The 18,692-nt window shown below is 41.5% G+C and overlaps 2 protein-coding genes and 1 long non-coding RNA gene across 4 annotated transcripts in view; 2 read left to right on the forward strand and 1 right to left on the reverse strand.

The window, feature by feature from the left end:
- LOC120786776 overlaps window positions 1-10,977 on the forward strand; it is a 47,293-nt gene extending 36,316 nt beyond the window's left edge. The window contains 14 exon segments of the mRNA XM_040122421.1: window positions 171-306; window positions 685-804; window positions 934-971; window positions 1,204-1,321; window positions 1,624-1,736; window positions 2,342-2,549; window positions 4,319-4,542; window positions 4,646-4,799; window positions 5,687-5,838; window positions 6,541-6,655; window positions 6,760-7,008; window positions 7,181-7,304; window positions 8,682-8,835; window positions 8,838-10,977. Coding sequence (XP_039978355.1) covers window positions 171-306; window positions 685-804; window positions 934-971; window positions 1,204-1,321; window positions 1,624-1,736; window positions 2,342-2,549; window positions 4,319-4,542; window positions 4,646-4,799; window positions 5,687-5,838; window positions 6,541-6,655; window positions 6,760-7,008; window positions 7,181-7,304; window positions 8,682-8,835; window positions 8,838-8,912 — 1,980 coding nt within the window. The 3' untranslated portion in view covers window positions 8,913-10,977.
- A 2,230-nt stretch (window positions 10,978-13,207) lies between these two features.
- On the forward strand, window positions 13,208-15,624 carry LOC120786779. Its single transcript, XR_005706759.1, has 2 exons — window positions 13,208-13,320; window positions 15,054-15,624. It is a non-coding gene; the product is annotated as an uncharacterized LOC120786779 (long non-coding RNA).
- On the reverse strand, window positions 13,315-17,535 carry LOC120786777 (C-type lectin domain family 4 member E-like). 2 transcript variants are annotated; one of them, XM_040122423.1, is made up of 7 exons: window positions 17,314-17,535; window positions 16,809-16,886; window positions 14,768-14,845; window positions 14,414-14,485; window positions 14,000-14,151; window positions 13,788-13,912; window positions 13,315-13,696 (listed from the first exon to the last, which is right to left on the reverse strand). In XM_040122423.1, exons 1-7 carry the CDS (start codon window positions 17,375-17,377, stop codon window positions 13,501-13,503), a joined length of 765 nt encoding a protein of 254 aa, XP_039978357.1. In that variant the 5' UTR covers window positions 17,378-17,535; the 3' UTR covers window positions 13,315-13,500. The 2 variants fall into 2 exon arrangements, with proteins under 2 accessions (XP_039978357.1, XP_039978356.1); XM_040122422.1 differs by having other exon boundaries at window positions 13,788-14,151.
- Between the last annotated feature and the right edge of the window lie 1,157 nt (window positions 17,536-18,692).

The following is an 18,692-nucleotide window of genomic DNA, read 5'->3' on the forward strand; positions in this document are numbered from 1 at the left end:
TTTATTAGCTCAATGTGACTGATTCACTAAAATGAATAAGATATTGTGTAGTGCATGTAAAAAGCCTGAGTTTTGAGCTGAAGTTGTTAAAATCACAAAAATGTTAAATTGATCCTAAATTGAACAAATTCACTGTACTGACTACACTTTTACTGTCTGCTCTCTCTCAGGTTGCCAAGTGTGACACCTGCAGTCGTAAAGGGAAACTGAGGCAGAGTCTTCCCATGCTGGGGGAGGTCAAACACTTCTGTGACCTAAAATGTCTCCTGCACTTCTGTAATAAAAAAGTCCAGATGGTAAACATGGGTATGTGTTGTTTTGGCAATGTGATGTCGCTTGAACTGTTTTATTGCTTGAAACCCGGCTATGTCTGAATTTGTGGTTTTCTTGGGTACAAAAGTGAACCAGACATGCTTTAAAAAAAAAAAAAAAAAAATCACACAGGAAATAAGTAAAGTTAATTTATGGCAGTATGCAGGATTCTTAAACCCGCTAAACTGCAGAAACAAGTTGCGAGCAAAACACTGACATATGGCAACTGACAGTTGCTAGATTGTTATAAAAATATCAACTGTATCCGGTTTAATGTAATAAGCAGATTGTGGCCAGAGAGATTGTAACAGGCACAATTGGGTTTTGACTCAAGTAAGTTGTAAGGGTATCTTCTCTGTTTCTTAAATGCAGGCTCTTCACCTCCTGGATCTTCAGGTACAGCAGAGTCCTCCCCTGTCATCGCTAACGTTATCTCACTTGCTAGCGCTCTGGCTAGGCAGACCACTGTCTCTTCCAGCACTCCACAAACTGGTATATACAAAAACACATGCAGATACACACATCTAGACACAAAAGACGAGTGGATTCCAGATTTGACCTACGTGGACATCTTTTTTTTTTTTTTTTTAAACTGACTTAGGTTTTGTCATATCTCCACAGGCTCTGTCCCTGACATTCAAACTAAGGTCATTGGACATGTAAGTTCATTTATCATCAGAGTCCTTCTGTTGACTTTGTTGACAAGTTGCATTAAAAACAAACTTCTGTTTTCTAAGCCCATATTTGAGTTAGCCAAGTTATAACCTTAACAATAATAACCTGGTGTTTACAGCAGCATGAGAATTTTAAGACATACATTCTTGCTCCTTTTGACGTTTGAATTTTTGTTTTTGTCATTGAAGATGTTATCATTACTTGTCAATTCTTCAGGCCAGTATTCAAACAGTCCCTAAGGAACTGAAGAACAAGTCCATGCTCTGCACACCGTTGGTCCACAACAAAGGAGTCTCCTGTACAACACAGACTGTCGACACAGGAGCACAAACAGGTAACTTTCGCTTTAGAGCTTTTTAAATACTCAGCCAAATAGACGTTTTGGTGATGCAGTGGCTTCTGAAAAAATCCTCCAGTTGCACTCTCTACCCCTTTTTGTTTAGTTTTGATTTTCGCTAAATATCAGTTGATACCCTGTTATAGTGGGTCAGAAAATGTCGATATTAGGTTAACACATACGACTTTGCTCATGGTAAAATATACAAAATATACAAAAACTAAGATGTAGACACATACCCTCTTTCCAAAAAATGAACTTTGAGGTTGCTTCTGTTTTCTGTTTTCTGTTGTGTGAAGACAACTTTGTACCCAAGGTCATAGTGCTGCCTGTACCAGTGCCAGTGTATGTTCCTCTACCTATGAACATGTACAGCCAGTACACACCGAAGCCTGTGGGCCTACCGTTACCGGTACGTGAAACACCTCTGACACCTCTTGTAAACCTTGTTTAACTTGGATCACATACAAATATCAAATATCAGTTGTCTCATTCTTTAAATTTACAGATTTTCTTATGGTGGTGCTTATGGTGCTTAGTGAGTTTCAGGTTATGCCATCAGAAAAAACTGTACCTGTCAAGGAAATGTCTTGAATCAGAAGCTTTTCCTATAATATAAGGGTTTCAATCCTTCAAATGTTCTTAATCTGGTCCTATTTTGCTGTTATTGTGTCATCTAAAAGAAAAGAGCCTCACTATTTCCTGTTCTTGTTTTTATGCTTTGAACGAATGATAATTTGTTGAAAACTTTTCATTCAGCTGCTTCACAGACTTACAACAGTGCCTTCTTGTTTTTCCATTAGCTTTGGTTAAATATTAGCATAAGAAGGCATCAAAACACTTGCAAAAAAAAAAATTAGAAGTGAAATTTCTTTGTATCTACCCCTTGGCCCTAGGGTGAGATGTTGATGACATTTAGATGTCTGGTTTTCTTGGGATTATGGGAAAAGCTGTCAAGAATTCAGGTGCCAATAGCACATTCTTCTGTCTGTCTTTACCAAACTGTTCCTATCACAGGTGCCTGTGCCCATGTTCCTCCCCGTGACGTCGGATGGCCCTGAACCAACAATGGAAGAGAGGATCCAGCCAAAACCCCTCCAGAGAGAACACAACTTCAGGTCTGAGATGGAGACCGAGCGGGATGACAGGAACGAGAGAGAGGACGCGCGTAGGGCCAGAGAGGTGACTGAAGAAGGAGAAAGACAAGAAACTCAGGCCTTTAAGGGTAAGAAGTTTGTTTAATTATTAGAGATGTTTTTACTGTTATATATTTGTAGACTAGGGGAAGGGCACCCTACGTTGGCTAAGAGAAACCGCTTGATCAAGTGCGCGCATTGCGGGAACTGTTCCAGCTCTTGATGTTTGTCATACAGGTTTTTGAGGACAGGAGTTGATGGTTGGAATATTTGCTAACATGTACAGGTCTGGTAGACATACAGTATGTATGCATTTCTGTCTGCCGACAAACCTTATAGTGCTCGTGTATGGAACAGAGGGCAGCGTCTTGTTTACTCAACCAAAATAGACATACACAGGTAAATATAAAACATACAGACACAGTGAGAACGGTCCTGTGGCGTAAGATACAGCGGAGTATGTCATTGGAAGCAGATGAGGAACAGGTAAGTTACGCTCACGTCCCGGAGTTACCAAAACTGTTCAGACTGCTTCTGAGGGAGAGGCTGTAACTCGCAGTGGACTCCTGGGAAAATTCTTGCTGGAAATCAGCTCACTAGTCAGGTGAGAATGAATTCCAAACACTAAGACACAATATCTCTTCATTCCCGGAACGTTAATTGCAGTCAAGTTAAGACATGCATGTGGATCTCAGTGTCTAGTGACAGAGTGAGATGGAAGACAAAGAAAGCATACAGTTTTTAAACTTTCAGCCATGCCTGAGTCATGCTCCTAGCCCTGTCCTTGGGTCAGAAGATAATAGTATAATATTGTTATAATAATTGTTATTTTTAAATGTCAGCTGCTCCCTTTGTGAGTTATGCTGAGTTTCTGTAAAACAGGATATGGCCTTTGGTGTGTGCACTTGTTTTTCAGCAGAGTCCTTAATTAATGTAACTAACCATTATCTCTGCATGTTACAATATGCCGTTTATAACGTTTGCAGCAGTTCACTCATGAAAGTATCTCACTCATATGGCCATCAGGCTTAAGGCCTTTAATTTATTTTTATTAAATAAATAATAATGCATTGTACTCTTAAAGTCGGTCCACATTTTTTATACAAACACTTCAATCACAAGATCGTTGTTTAAGCATAAAACATCAATTCCTTCTTACCATGATGCATAATAAATGTAAGTCAGACAGTAAACATAAGACTTTCCCTCGAAGGACCCACTAATGCCGATCCTATAAATTTGTCCATGTTTTCCTGAGAACTAAAATGAGCAAGTGTACTTGTTTAAATTTATAGTTCAAATATTTTCTCAGAAGTTGTATTTTTTATTATTTTCTCCTTAATTAGGATGAAACTGATTTTTGTTGTGAACATGAATGAAGTAGATGGTCCGATTAGATTTCGGTGTGCCTTGCTGCATATTAGTGAGGTAAAACTGGTTGATTGATTTGACTTCTGTCAGTATTTTTGATAACAGACTACTAGCACTGTGAGCATATGTGCTTGGTTTGCGTAACGTAACTGGGCTGCCCTTTGGGCCAGGACTTTCTGTAAAAAAGACATTCAGATCAGCCAGAGACTATCCGGGTGAAAATTAAGAATTAAAAATGCTTGAAAAATTGCTCATATGAATGTGATTTATACATTTGAATGTAAATGGGTGAGTTTATCGTGATAAATTTTAGGTCATATGTTCCAGCTATGGCTGAGAGTACACACGTTTTTATTCAAATAAAATACTACGTAAGAATATTTATGGTTAAGTTCCTACTCTCTGAATGGAACTTGGTCTTTGGAGTGAACAACAACCTGCAAACTCTGTGCACCATTTATCCTTAACTCGTCCTCATTATTTTCAGACAACATCAGTAGCTCCAGGCACGACTTGGACAAAGAAGGCCCCGGTAGTTTCAACAGCCAGGAGGGCTCCTTCATAGACGCCAGCCTTGGGTCACCCAGCCGACCACACACTCCGTCTCCTCCGCCTGCTCTGCGGATGAGAGAGGATCCCCAGAGCTCACCGAGTCCTGCACCTGCTCCTCCACTATTACAACAAACTCTGGGCAGAGTCCACAAGAACAAGGTAACAAACCACCTCGGAGAGAGCGGTTTTGGGGCTGTGGTCTCGTCTTTCTGTGGTGTAAACTTGTCTCTCCTCTCTAACCAAGGGTTCTATGTTTCAACAGTTGTCTAAGGTGGCTAAAGAGGAGACATCTGAAGGAGACTTTTCTAAAGTCATGTCTAGGAAGCACCACAAACTGAAGAGTCAGTGTGGGATTGATGCCTGGAAGAGATGGATTCATTGGAGGGAATCACAAACCAACCTGGACCCTGTTTCTTGTATGTCTGTCTTCCTTTTTTTTTGATTTGATTTTCAGTAAGCTCAGGGTTTTGGTTCCTTGAAGAAAGCTTAAAATTTAATGAAAGTTGCTACTGGCAACTCAAAACTTCATAAATACAGGTTTAAACAGATGTTGGTGGATTGCGGATGTCGACCTGTGTTGAGAGATGACGAGGCTCCTTTGGTATTTGACAGAAAGATCTTTTTACAAAAAGCTAGAATGCTTTTACACCAAGCTTATTGACACTATATGGCTTTAGGTAAAGTTTTAATTTGCCTAGAATTTTTTTCTGCCACCATTGCTGATATTTTAGCTTTGGTCTGTTATATTTCATAAATGTTATATGTCTGTATTTTTAAGTCTTCATTTAATAGCTCTTGCTCAGCTGCGGTACAAAAATCAACACCAACCATCCTGCTATTTAGATTATTGTTGATCATATGATAAAACTGGACTCAATACTCATGTTCACTTTATTTAAAAATTTGAGTGCAACTATGCAAGTGAACTTTATTCGATTTTTTTTTTTTTTTTAAATGATGTTTGCCAAAGGTGGATTAGCAGCACCACTTAGGCATTACAGTACATAAACCAGGTAGTGGTGGAAGTTATTCATATATCAAGAACATTTGAACATTTGTTGCTTCCAGATTCTCAAGTGTAAGAATTAGCTGATTTTCTCTGTTTTATATTGTTGTATATTAAATGTCTTTAGGTTTTGAATGATAGTAGGACAAAACAAGCTATTTAAAGATGTCGCCATAGGCTCTGCTTTTTCAAATTTTATAGAAATTTTATTGACTTTAACAAAAATATCAACAGAAAATTCAAAATTGGGCTGACACATCCGCTAACGGTTTTTTCCATACTCTTTTCATCTGTTAGCACAAGCTGTGGGGTTAAAGGAGGATGTTCTTCACTGCTCTGCGGCTGAACTGAGCGACGGCCTCTGTCGCTTCATCAATGAGGTGAAACAACCCGATGGAGAGTCGTACTCCCCTGACAGCCTGTTCTACCTCTGCCTCAGCATACAACAGGTAACAGGTTTGCTGTAGTAGGGTAGGATTTCTCTATCTTTGTGTCTGTCTTTTTAAGGAAATTTTGGTCGTCTTAATAATTTTGTGTTGGGCAAATTGTTTTTTGTTTTTTTTTTGTGTACTAGCAAATAAAAACCATGTCTGTATCTCCAAGATTTAATATACCATCACATGAACAGGATAACAGAGATTTCTCCTATTTTATAAATAAGTAAATGAAAAAATGTTTTATATTAACATTATTCGGGATATTGTGCAGAAAAGTCAGAAAAAAATAATCATCATGTGACTGAATTCATAATGCAGTAGAGAAATGTTGTCCTGTTAAAAACTTGTTGCAGTTACACATGTCGAACTGCTTCATGACATTATGCAGTCTGATATGTTTTTAAAAACTTAACTAATTACTGATTCTGTGATCACTGTGGCAATAGATAATCATTTACCTAATTGCAATTCACTGTATTGTCAGTCATTACTTACAGGCCAAGGGACTGATCTGAGTCCCACCTTGTGTTGTGTTGCATCTCTCTGCTGGAAGTTTTTCATCCACTCCTTCATTAATGCTAAATTTTATGCTTCTCAGTGGCCTTTGCAAACTACAGCGCATACACCCTCAAAAAAAAAAATTGGGACATCGGTGTATTTACTCACACTGTCCTTGTTTTGCCTGATTTTTCTTTTTTTCTTGTTTCCCTGTAGTATCTGTTTGAGAACGGTCGTATGGAGAACATATTCAGTGATCTGATCTACAACAAGTTCTCCACAGAGTTCACCAAGATCCTCAAACACTTCAAATCCTCAGTCGCAGCCAGTGGTGAGTTATCGTCCAAGTCTGTGTCTTTTTTTCCGTCTCTGATGGACTAAGAATGGCGGAGATATTATATCCTGATTACATCCAGTGTCTGTTCTCCTCGGCAGGTTACATCCACTCCCGTGTGGAGGAGGAGTTTCTCTGGGACTGTAAACAGCTGGGGGCGTACTCCCCCATCGTCCTCCTCAACACTCTGCTCTTCTTCTGCTGCAAGTACTTCGACTTCACCACGGTGGAGCAGCACCGCCAGCTGTCCTTTGCCCACGTCATGCGCTGCACCAAAACCAACCCGAACAACACCAAGATCACCTTCCTGCGCTTCTACCCACCCATATCCATAAATGAAGCCGAGCCAGGTAGCAATATGGCCGAGGTCAAAGGTTAAATACCTGTTAGTTCCAAACCAACACCTGTAATAATAACATAGAGGAAGAGGAATACTTCTTACATCTTCTTATATTGGAATTGTTTTTTTTACTAACTTCACATGAGGGATGTGGTGTGTATGTGTGTGTTCTTCATATACAGAGGAAGTCCCGGCTAAAAAACGTAAGAAAAATGAGAATAAAGAGAATTTCCTGGAGATGATGGAGAACACGGAGAACCCTCTCCGCTGTCCAGTCAGACTCTACGAGTTCTACCTCTCCAAGTGGTGAGGTTTTATGGTTTTATGTATTTTTATGTCATTTGTGCAGTTGTCTCCTCATCTACCGCGTGTCACTCTCTGGTGTGGTATTGAGCGTGTTCATTTCGGACGGTTTCGGATGATATTTGCTTCGCCTCCGTGCCGGCGGTGGCCGTGGCTGGAGGCATTATGCTTTCGGGTTGGACGGAAAGAGTTTTTCAAGCTTCAAGTAAAACACAATACAGACGTCTGTCTGCTGACATGACACAGATTCCAGTGAGAATCGGCAGCAAGTAGCCGTGATAGTGTTAAACGAGACTACGCACGAAGTTAGCTCCACAGGTAGAGAGAAATGACCTGTGTGTTTTCAAAAGCAACCAGCAGCACGGGTTAAAAGCACACAGGCCCCCTCACACAAATAATCTAAGGTTTTCATGCTGTTAAGAGCAAATAAAATTGGAAGCAAATACATTATCTCTCATTGTTTATTTTATTTGTAGCACCAGCAAACATGAAAACTGTGCTTTTTCCTCAAAATATACCAGACACTGGATATCTGCCAGATGTGCTACATTTTAATGTAAAAACTCCTATTGGAGATGACTGCAGACTGATTCCCAAACTGAAACTCTAAACGCAGTCAAACGCAGAGCTTTGGCAATATTCATTTAACAGCCGTAAACACACAGGAACAGTGTGAGTTGTCTGACCTTAAACCTGGTGTTTATTCCTGCAGTTTCAGTGTAAAACCATCCACAGAGACCTGACCTGACCTGGAGCTAACAGCTAATTCTGAACAGACAGGTTTGCTTCTTGAGATAATGAGTATTTTCTACTTACTTTCGTGATTCAGGCAAGAAAAAAACTTTTCATGTAATATCCTCCATAAAATTTCAGAAATGACCCCAGGCACTGGGTCATTTTCTGCCCCAGTGCCTGCGCACTTATCTCTCTGACATTCCCCGGAAACGCGTCTATATGGAGATGTAATTATAAAATGTAAATACCACGAATGGCTATTGAAAAAATACCAACAGTAACTAACGGGCTTTGATTTCATGAAAATCCTTAAGATTCTAACTTTAAGTGGCAGCATTATCAGTTTCCAAGTATAAATAGATACATAATATAGTGCACCTACAGAATGACAAGTGAACACACATTTTAAAACACTGGATGAAATGTGTACAAACCTGTCATAGAGCATAATGTGATAGCCACCAGAATGTACAAGCCACTAAAACAGTTCAGGTTCTGCTGCGTCTCCGCCGTCAACACAGATAGTTAAGGCGACAAAGACGTGTGTTGCACGATTATTTATTCAGCAAGAATAATAATAATAAGAACACCTGTCTAAACATGACGACCATCCTAAACGTAAATGTTTTCTCTGCTTCCATTCAGCTCCGAGTCGGTGAGGCAGCGCAGCGACTTGTTCTACCTTCACCCCGAGCGCTGCTGCGTTCCCAGCAGCCCTCTGTGGTTCTCCTCCACCACTCTGGATGACAGCACCATGGAGGCCATGCTCATCCGAATCCTCACCGTTCGAGAGCTGCAGGGGGGAAGATAGATGGACGAGACCGACAGTCGATGGATGACCCAGCGTTTACACCTGACGAGGTGGATTCGAAATGATGAAGGCAGCTAATTCACCTTTTTTGTTGTTGTTGTTTTTGGAGGGACTGTGTTTTAAAGTTGGGCATCAGGTTGAGTTCATAAATTTGTAAATTGCGTAAAAATGCAAGAGCAATACATTCCATCAAACAGAAAATTAAGTCTCTCAAACTAACACCAAAAATTAGTTGAACTGCAAAGACACCTCTTTTATCAAGTTTTGACGAAATCATCATGAAGCCTAAATTTTTTCCAAACACTGGAGGTTCACATCCATGCTTTGCGACTCCTTCAATCTCTTTGCAACCTGGACTCAGAGTAAATACACTGATGTTTTTCAAAATTTACAGACAGTCTTTGTTTCAAACCATTCTAGATCTTGCTTTTTGGACCTGGACTGTTACCGGGCTGGTTTCGCAGAGGTAAACTTTGTCAACGGCTTAGATGTAACTGAGAGTCAGGCTTAAGATAGGTGTCTAAGTTCATCTCCTGCACAAAGCTGTCTGGTTCTCGTCTAACATAAAGCAGCTGTTATCAATATTTTTATAATAACAGTGTGTCACGTAAAAATGTTAAGACTGTAGTAATGAACCTACAGAGATTTATCAACTGAATCTACAGCTCCACACTACTTTACGGAGCTTTATCGTGAGTTTCAGCTCACTGCTCAGCCGTCCGACCCACAGCTTTGCTGTTTTTGTTCCCTCTCACTGCCTCATAACATCATTTACGGCCGCATGCGGGCGGCTGTTTATGGAGAGCAAAAGCTATAAAACTCACTGTACACTGTTTGCCATTAAGTTTGCAACATCAACTTAATTTGTCAATGTTGTGTTCGCAATGTTGTTTCCAATGGCCCCCGAGTGGCCAAAAACATCACCGGGACTAATTTGCCGTGAATTCTTGGTAATTTAGGACTCAAACCGTTCAGCTCTGTACACACAGAGAATGTTACAAGGATATTTTACTGGGAAAATTTTGCAAGGAGTGTGAGAGTACAAAAAACTTCCAGTGGCATAAAATCTGGACACCGTGCAGAGCTGTAGCAGAGCTGAGCTGCTGAGGCACCTTAACGTGGCAGGACTCAGTGCTTCTGTTAGCTCACCAGTCAAGATCAGGACAGTTTCATTGGGCCAACGAAAACAACTGCCCATGTCCTCACTGCTGTATATTTGTACTGCGCTCCACAACATTGTTAACAAACCACAAATTATGAGCCATGTTGTCATCTTTTGTTGTCGTTTGGTGCCACTGCTGAGCAGGGGCACTGATCGTTACCGGCCCTTATTTTTGTGAACCAGCATTAAACTAATCTAAGAGCAAATTTGAGACCAAGTCTAAATGATCATTTGTGAATTCGCCCCCGACATCTTTCATCTTTAAAAAGAAACTTTTTTTTTTAAACCGTATGTCAAGTCTTTGTTTTTTTTTTTTTTGTTTGTTTCCCTCGAGTCAGTTGAATGTTAACGACTTCAGTTGTGAGTTGAGATTTACCCATGTTTATTTGCAAACAAATAAAAATATTGAAAAAGTAATGCTGAATGCTAGTGAACTATGTATAGCTCCAAAACAGAAGAGGACCAGGAAAGATTACTACTGCGCTGCCTGTTGTACAGCCACTCAAGTGTTTCCAGTTTTAACCGATGAGATCTCTGTTGTCCCTCCCTGTAACAGGTGCAGCTGTTCCGCACATAATCCTTGTGCCAAGTCAGAGGCACTTACCTGTCTGTTTTTTGTTTGTTTTTTTAAATGTAAGGTTGTGTAAATAGTGAATTGTGCGTGGCGTGGTTTTTTTGAGGACGCCCACTGCGCCCTCTGCTATCGCTAGAACGGCTCTTCCTGTGCCTCCCAACCACTGCTGCAGCTGTTTCTGTGCCGTGTGGAGCCATGTGTCATTAGACACAAACCAGGACAAAACTGGGAAACCTGTGGCGTTCACGCGTGACTTTATAACCTTGTTCATGCAGTCAGCTCTAACTGGGAATCACAAGTGGTACTCACTTTTGTTGCAGAGGTCAGAGGTGAACTGACTTTGGTCCGACTGAGGTTGTACTTTCAATGTAGTGTATCTAACCTGTTTGTTTTTTTAATTATACGCAAGATCACTATACCCTACACTTCAACAGCCATTGTAAGGTGATGCAAATGTGAATCATTAAACATTTAGAGATATTGCTCAGGGGTTACTCTAGACTCTTGACAGTCGCAGTCCAGTCGTTCTTTGTTGAGGGGAAGAGTTCTTTTAACAGATTTGTCCTGAGCCACGAGTTTGTCTGGGATTTTGTCCCCAGTTGTAATGCGACGGAAGGGCGGTCAACTTCAATTCCAGAAACGTTCATTATTTCTATAGCAATCTCCTGAAAAAAATGCTGGAAATGGTCAGCGATTTTTTTTTTTTCAGCCACACTGCCTCCAGCATCCATCCTGTCTCTGATAACCTTTTATTTCAGGATGTTTTGAACAAAAAACTGACAAACCGACCCCTCGTGTTTGACAATGACAAAGAGAACAGGCTTATTAATATGAATCCCCATAATCAAACAGGTTTATTTGTGCTCTTCAGTTTATTTTGACCAAGATTTTTGTTGTCTGTCATTTCACTTCAGATGTAGAAATGTTTACTCCCTTGTTGTGGTTAGTTTCTTGTTTGGGTTTTTACAAAAAAAAAAAAACCTAAAAATGATAACTGATAAAACAGATGTCAAAAAAGGCATTTAACACTCACTTTCTGTAAGTTTGAAAGGCTGTAAAATATTTTTCCCTTTTCTTATTCATGGAGAATTGCAACAGATTTTATAGCATCACATTTCACAATACACTGACATCAGCAGACCAATGCATTCAAACTTGTTCAAAGGCGTTAACATTTTTATTAAAAGAATCAAAGAATTAATATTGTTTGTTTATCACTGATTGTAGATGTTAGACTGGGCTCAGCATGAAACCTGGAGTGTGCTCCGTGAACACTCCAGGACCTTTTAAAATCTTAAACTGAATTTAAAAAAAAAAAAAACTGCTGTTAAGAATAAATAACAAAAGTATTAACTGAAAAATTAATTTGGCATCTATGCATGACACTAAAGAGAACTAGAAGAGAACTGGAAAATGAATTGTGAGATGATAATATTCACATCAGAAGAGGTAAAATTTAAAAGCCCTTATACGATTAATGAAGATTAATCTCGTGCTTCCATTTTTAACGTTGGTTATTGGTCATTTAAAGACAGGCGAAGGAAATGTAATTATTCATGAAAATCTGTATCATCTTTTATTATCTTCTTGTATATACGTTTCACTTTGAATACGTTAATGCATCATCTAAATACCGATTGAACTTTTAAATGAAATGAATGTAGAAAATTGACGGTTTAAAAGTTTCATTATTCCGGCGGCTTCACACACATTCGAGTTGTGACTTTAAAAACAAAAACTGATTGTAGACAAAAATCAGACGTCAGACCCACTCCTGAGGCTCCCGGGCCCCATATCGCGGTGCCACTTGTCTCCTTCTCCATCCATAATGACCCAGATGACCTTTTCTACTCATTTGAGTCATATCATTATCGATACCGGCATAGAGCAGGTCTCAGTCGAGGCCCAATACGCGGCGACCACATAGTGAGGCTCGGTCCGCCCTGCACATGCTCAGTGCAGTCTCCTCTTGGAAAGTCCTAAGAAAACCCGGTTTTGGTTACTTTGCTCTCTTGCATCATTTAAAGATCACCGCCGCATCTCTGTCGTCTTTCGTCTGCGGCGATTTGAACTTTTTTCCGCGCCCCTGAAAAAGAGAGCTCGCCGTTAACGGGCTCAAGCTGCGCTCGGCCGTTTGCCTTCCCGGTCGTCTCGCCGCCCCATCGCCGGCGATGACCGTCCGGTGGACGGGAACTGCCGGTTTACCTCGCGAGTTTCTATTGCACTTGTGAACTGGAGATGCCGGATCAGCGGTGTCTGTCGTTTGAAAGTGTTAAAAGTGCAGAAGTGAGAACAAAAGGGAACAAGAAAAGAAGCACTTGGCTGAAAAATAGTTCGGGAGAGGTTCGGCGGGTCGCCCATGCCGCTGTGGCACAAATTGGATCCTGTCCAATCGCTGTCCCGTTCTGATACGCGAGGTCCTTTCCTGAACTGTCCGAAGCTGCATGTCAAAGTGCCCCCTCCAGCCGAAAAGGACGTGTGTCGGAGCTTCACCCTGCAGAACGATCCGTGCGCACGGTTCGACGCTTTCGGGCCGTTCTCACCTCAGGTCTGATTTTTTTTTTTTTTTTTTTTTTTTTTTAAATGCGCGGGCATGAGCACGACTTCTGCGCAATGGGAACTTCTCCGGGAGCTCTGGGATCGCGGTCGGACGTCTGCCTGTGCGCGCGTTTGCGCGACGTGGAAGCGCGAAGCCTTCCAGGTCACGGACACTGCGGACATTGACTTTAGAGTGAAGGTAGGAGACGTCTTGCGTTCGGCGATATATAATGTCCATGGACTCTAGGTGAGGAAGGAGTAGACGCGGTTTCAAACGTTTGCGAGCTCCTCCATTGTTTTTTGACACTAACTTAAAAGAAAAAACCAGCACCGTGCCACAGGTCGTTGAACCGGCTGCAGCCTGGAGCTCAACTAGATTTCAGACACATGTGACCATATAATGTCCAGTGCCTTGTTGTTTCTCGCAGATGCTTTTGTGAGGCACTTTGCAGGATTTATCAAACCAGCACTTCAGGTCCCGAGCTCCGTACTTCTCCCCCATCCTCAGGCAGTCCTCTCCGTCGCTATTCTCCCCGGTCCAGTTGTCCGGCTCAGAGCCGCTCCAGAAAGTCAGACTAAGAGACGGGGAACAGAGACAGCTGGGTCAAATCAAACCGGTCACTTCGAGCCGAAGTTTGGGCGGAAACGTTTTCACGGCGATCCAACCTTGGGTCCGGCGACGAGCCGTTAACCCACAACCATCTGCCCTCGTGCTCTGAGTCCGTCAGTCCGATCCAGAACTTGTCCTCAGAATACTTCATTTTTTCTCTCAGTCTATCGACCAGGAATCTCTGGAGAGGAAAAAAGTGGACGACATTGACCCCGTGAGACGCGAGGAAACATGCGGAAAAACGTGAACGCGCAGCAGCGCGCTTTACCTGCTCCTCCACGCCGTTTATCTGAACCAGGTCTCCGCCCAGCCGTACGCATTCATCTCTGCTCACCTCCCAGGTCGCTCTACCGCCGGAGAAATAGTAGCACGTCCCCCCATGCGGCTCCCAGCCCCTGTCGCACTTCAGACACGTGCCACCTTTGGAGAGATCACAGCGGAGAGCTCAGCCAAGCTCGCGCTTGGTTTGGAAGCAGCGGGAACTTAAAAGGTGAAAGGGGGGGCTGAGATCTGGGACGGTGGGATGAAAGTGGACCGACGGCTTTCTCCGTCACAGGCACGCGTCCTGCAACGGCAGCTACAGTCCCAACTCACTGCACCTGTCAGCCCATCTCGGGTGTTTCTCCAATCGTCAACAGAGGACACACAAAAACGCGGGAGAGAGATGAGACCAGGGACCTACCGATTTTTGCTCCAGGAGGTTTCGGGCACGTAGGCTGCACCGTGTGGCTTGGTTTGGTTTTCCCGTGCCTCTCTGTTAGTGAAAGGCGATAAAAAAAAAAAAAAAAGATTTCACTTGATCAGGCGCTCACCAGGACCAGAGAAGTCAGTTTCACACTAGTCAAAAATGGTGAGAGATACAAAACAAAACACACAACCGGAGATACATTTGAAAGCAGATTCATATCAGGGTTCAACTGGCAGAATTAAACTGAGGAATGTTAAAAACTTAATCCAAAATGTGACACATATTAAAGTGACCTTGCAGAGACTTGTGGACTAGACCTTTCAAACCGTTTCAGTCTGACCAGCTTACCTGTGAGATTTGTATCCACAGCATCATAGTCTGCTTTCAGCATTTGGAGGCATTCTGTGATTTGAATGTATTTATACACTGATTTAAAAACAAAAAAAAGAAGAAGAAGAAAAGAAGAAGAAAAGTACAGGTCAGAAAAGGCCCATTTGGTTCAAAAGTCAGTGCTTGATGATGAAGAGAATCAGACTAACGTCGAGTGATGTTTAATCATATGGAGAGATCTGGACTCGCACATTTCATTTGATTTCTGTTAATTTTTGTTCGTTTTTTTTTTACCTTACAACAGTTCTACCAAAGGGAAAACACGTCAACTGAGACTTGCCCATCAAACAATGCGCAAGAAGAGCAGCCGCCGGAATTCCCTTTGAGAGAGGCGGCGTGAACTCACAGGTGACGCCGAGGGCGAGGAGAGCGGCTGCCAGGAGGGCACCGAGGACCAGCAGGGCCACTCTCTCCACCGGGACCTTCGATCGCCCACTTGTCACCGCTGCGGGCAGCAGAAGAGACAGACAGGGCCGTTTACTTACACCTGGGTGTCCGGGCAAGACTGACTTCTCTCCACTAAACCGATTTCCGAGACTCTGTTTAAATTACAAAACCCGGTTTTGTGTAACTGGAGCAGTCCCGCTCGCGCGGTTTCCTGGCTTGGCCCTGCACACTGACATACAACAGTCCGGCCATGGAGCCTCCCTTCGTGAGGGTCACAATCTTCCGTTTGTGCTGAAAGTGTCTTAGAGAGGCGTTGATTCGACCGCGTGATGTGGTGCTGTTGAATGTATTGCAAGACCGTTGTGTCAGGCTGCATTAGTTTTAGCTGAGTGTACCTAATAAATTGCCACCAGGGCGTATATGCAAGAGCAGGTTGTTTTGTTTTTGTTTTTTTTGTTTTTTTTTTTGTGCAGGACGAAGATTGCAGACAGTCACAGTCGGTGTGGCAGTGGACACAGAATGTAGAAAGCCTTAGAAATGACAAACATAGAATAATAATAATAATCATAAAACAACGATAACTGAATCAAGAGGAAACGGGTTGAATGTTGACCGAGGACGTAAAACTAGGACATAAACACAGGGAGCAGGAGGCTGTTTATATATATATATATATATATATATATATATATATATATGAGTTTTCGTCATGGTCAGTTCCGGTTTTTCCTCTCAACTTTGGTTTCTCTTCACACTACTTCGCGATACACAGTCCGATCTTTTCTTCAGACAGTCTGTCTTTCGCTGGTACTGGGGAGTTAACTGCGGGGAAGGGGGGGGGGGTGTTACAGTGAGACGGATGAGAGGAAAACCCGTGTGGTCAGACTCGAACCAGTTCCTGAAAAAAAAAAAAAAAAAAGACAACTCTGCTTCCGTTGAGGAGGCTGTTGAAAGTTTGTTCCCATTGGTAAAGTTTTTGGTAAATATTCTTAGTTACGTTCGGTTGAGAAACACACAGAACAGCAGTTTACCACATCTCGACCTTAAGTTCCTCATTTATCACCGATAACACCTTAGAAATACGTGGTTAAAAGATCACATATGGCCTTTCAATAATCTTTTAGTCTTTCAAAAGAGACTTTTCGTCCTATTTGCTTGAACTAATCACGAAACTGATTGAAGTTAAATCGAAGATTACACATTTTATTATGTCATAATACTAAAAATTTAGGGCAGAAATGTTTTTTTTTTTACTGTTGTAAATTTACACAATATACATTTTGTCGTTTAAACTTTACTATACACAATAATAGGGCTGTAACTAACTTAGGTTCCTGATTACTTTTCTTAAAAAAAAACAAGTCCTAAGTTCTCAGAGTCCAAGGTGATGTCTTCAAATGTCTTGTTTTGTCCGATCAACAATCAAAAACCTAAAGAGATTCAAGTTTCCTATCACAGAAGCCCAAGGACACCAAGTCAGTATTCACATTCAAGAAGCAGGAATTCTTGAATTTTTTTTATTTTTACCACTTTTGCTCGAAAAACGCCAGCTGCTGCCTCGTTCTCTGTCAACCAGCCAATCACACCACTCACTTGCTGTTTTATTACCTACCGGGCGGCTCCGCGGGCGGCTGGGTTTTCAAGACATTAATTTCAGAATAGGTCGTTTCAGCTGATGAGGACGTGGTCTCTGTAACACAAAAACGCAACAAAAAAAAATGAAGCAAAATAAAACAGAAAAACAAACTGCAGTTGAAGGTGCTGGCCCCTGATGAAGTGCATGTTTAAACATTTGTGTTTTACTCAAAAAAAAAAGAAAAGAAAATACAAACAAAAAGCAAACAAGAGAAACAACTCTTGGAAGTATCTGGAGTTTTCATATTAGAAACGACTGGACTTGAAAAATGTAAAGAGGGAAGTCTGGGAAGTCAAGTCTGCTAATTCAAAGATAGTGAGACGGATGCTGCCATGAAGATAAGACTCTCTAAATGAACAGTTCACGCTTTTTTACAGACGTTTACTTGTACTTGTACAGCCGGTACACATCTTCATTTCATGTCTTTTTTGGCATACACTTCTACACACCTCAAGTGGTTGCACAGGAAGGTCAGACTCACCCTTGGCGCCCCCCGTCGCTCTTGCGAAGCTGACATCAGAATACAGCACATCAGCCTCGGGCATTGTCCTGCTGTGTGTGCGTGTGTGTGTGTGTGTGTGTGTGTGTGTGACCGTCAGTGAGTTTGGAAGAGGACCAGATCTGAGTCCGACAGCAAGCACTGTTGTAATCCCTCCCGTCAGACCCAAAGGTGGAGAGGGCTTTAAAGACCTTCAACTCGTGACGTCCGATGATTGATTCACTTCCTCAGTATTTGGTCTATAGTCTCTTACAGATCTGTTTCTTTTTTTTTAATTATTTATCTACATTGAAGGCTTCACAGAGGAAGTAATGACTTTTTTTTTTTTTTTCCAAAGCTCTCAACGATCTGCACCGCAACTGTGTTGCCACAGTAGAAAAATGAAAAACTAAAGATATCCCAGCCCCCCACACACACACACAAAAAAAACCTTTCCTGTTCCAATCTGTACTGTCACAATAAAATAAAGGGCAAATACAAAAAAAAAAAATGTTTAAATAAACTAAAGAAACCATAAAAGTTAGGCCTTTGTAGGGGAGTCCATTCCTACAGAGTCAGTAAAGTCTGCAAAGAGATTTTTGCAAACTGACATAATCTAATATGATACTTATGATACTAAAGATAGCTCTCATTATACTGTAATCTTCTGTGGTCTTCATTACTATGTCATTAGAACCAATTAGAAGCCCCCGTGCACTGACAATGTTTTGGTTTTTAAAATACATGAATAATTTTGCCAATAAATAAAGACCTCAAGGTCTATTTATCACCTTTTATGGGAGCTTCCATCTGCATCTCACATCGGGAGATGTGTTTGTTCAGTAAGTGAACCTTAAAGATTGCTGCCTCAGCCGAGGAGGTTATGTTTGCACCCGTGTCCGCTTGTCGGTTTGTTTGTTTGTGTCTTTTGTCAGCGGGATTACGCAAAAAGTGCTGAGCCGAATTTGCAGCAGACTTGGTGGAGGGATGGGGCCTGGGCCAGGAAAGAAAACATGCAGAGGCCGGTGTCAAACAACATGCACCAGACTTCAGACAAAAAAATTCAAAGTCACATTAAATGATTTAGGTCTGCCCCAAAATGTAAGGAGTTCTTCCCTGGCCCTGAGCCCCATCCCGCCAAATCAGCTCAGTACTTTCATCAATAATAATTGATAAATAAGAAAAAAAAATTATATGAAAACCCTAATGTAATAATCAATAATAATCTAGACATAGACTATCTAAACATACATATGTTAATTTATTTTCCTTTGTGTTGTGCTGTATATATTGTAGATCAGAGGTCAGCAATTACTTTCAACCATGGGCCAGTATTTTTAACAGCATTATTTATTAAGGGGGAAGGGGGGCAAGTGTTTACA

This window comes from Xiphias gladius, chromosome 24 (genome assembly GCF_016859285.1).
Source record: "Xiphias gladius isolate SHS-SW01 ecotype Sanya breed wild chromosome 24, ASM1685928v1, whole genome shotgun sequence".
NCBI lineage: Eukaryota > Metazoa > Chordata > Actinopteri > Istiophoriformes > Xiphiidae > Xiphias > Xiphias gladius.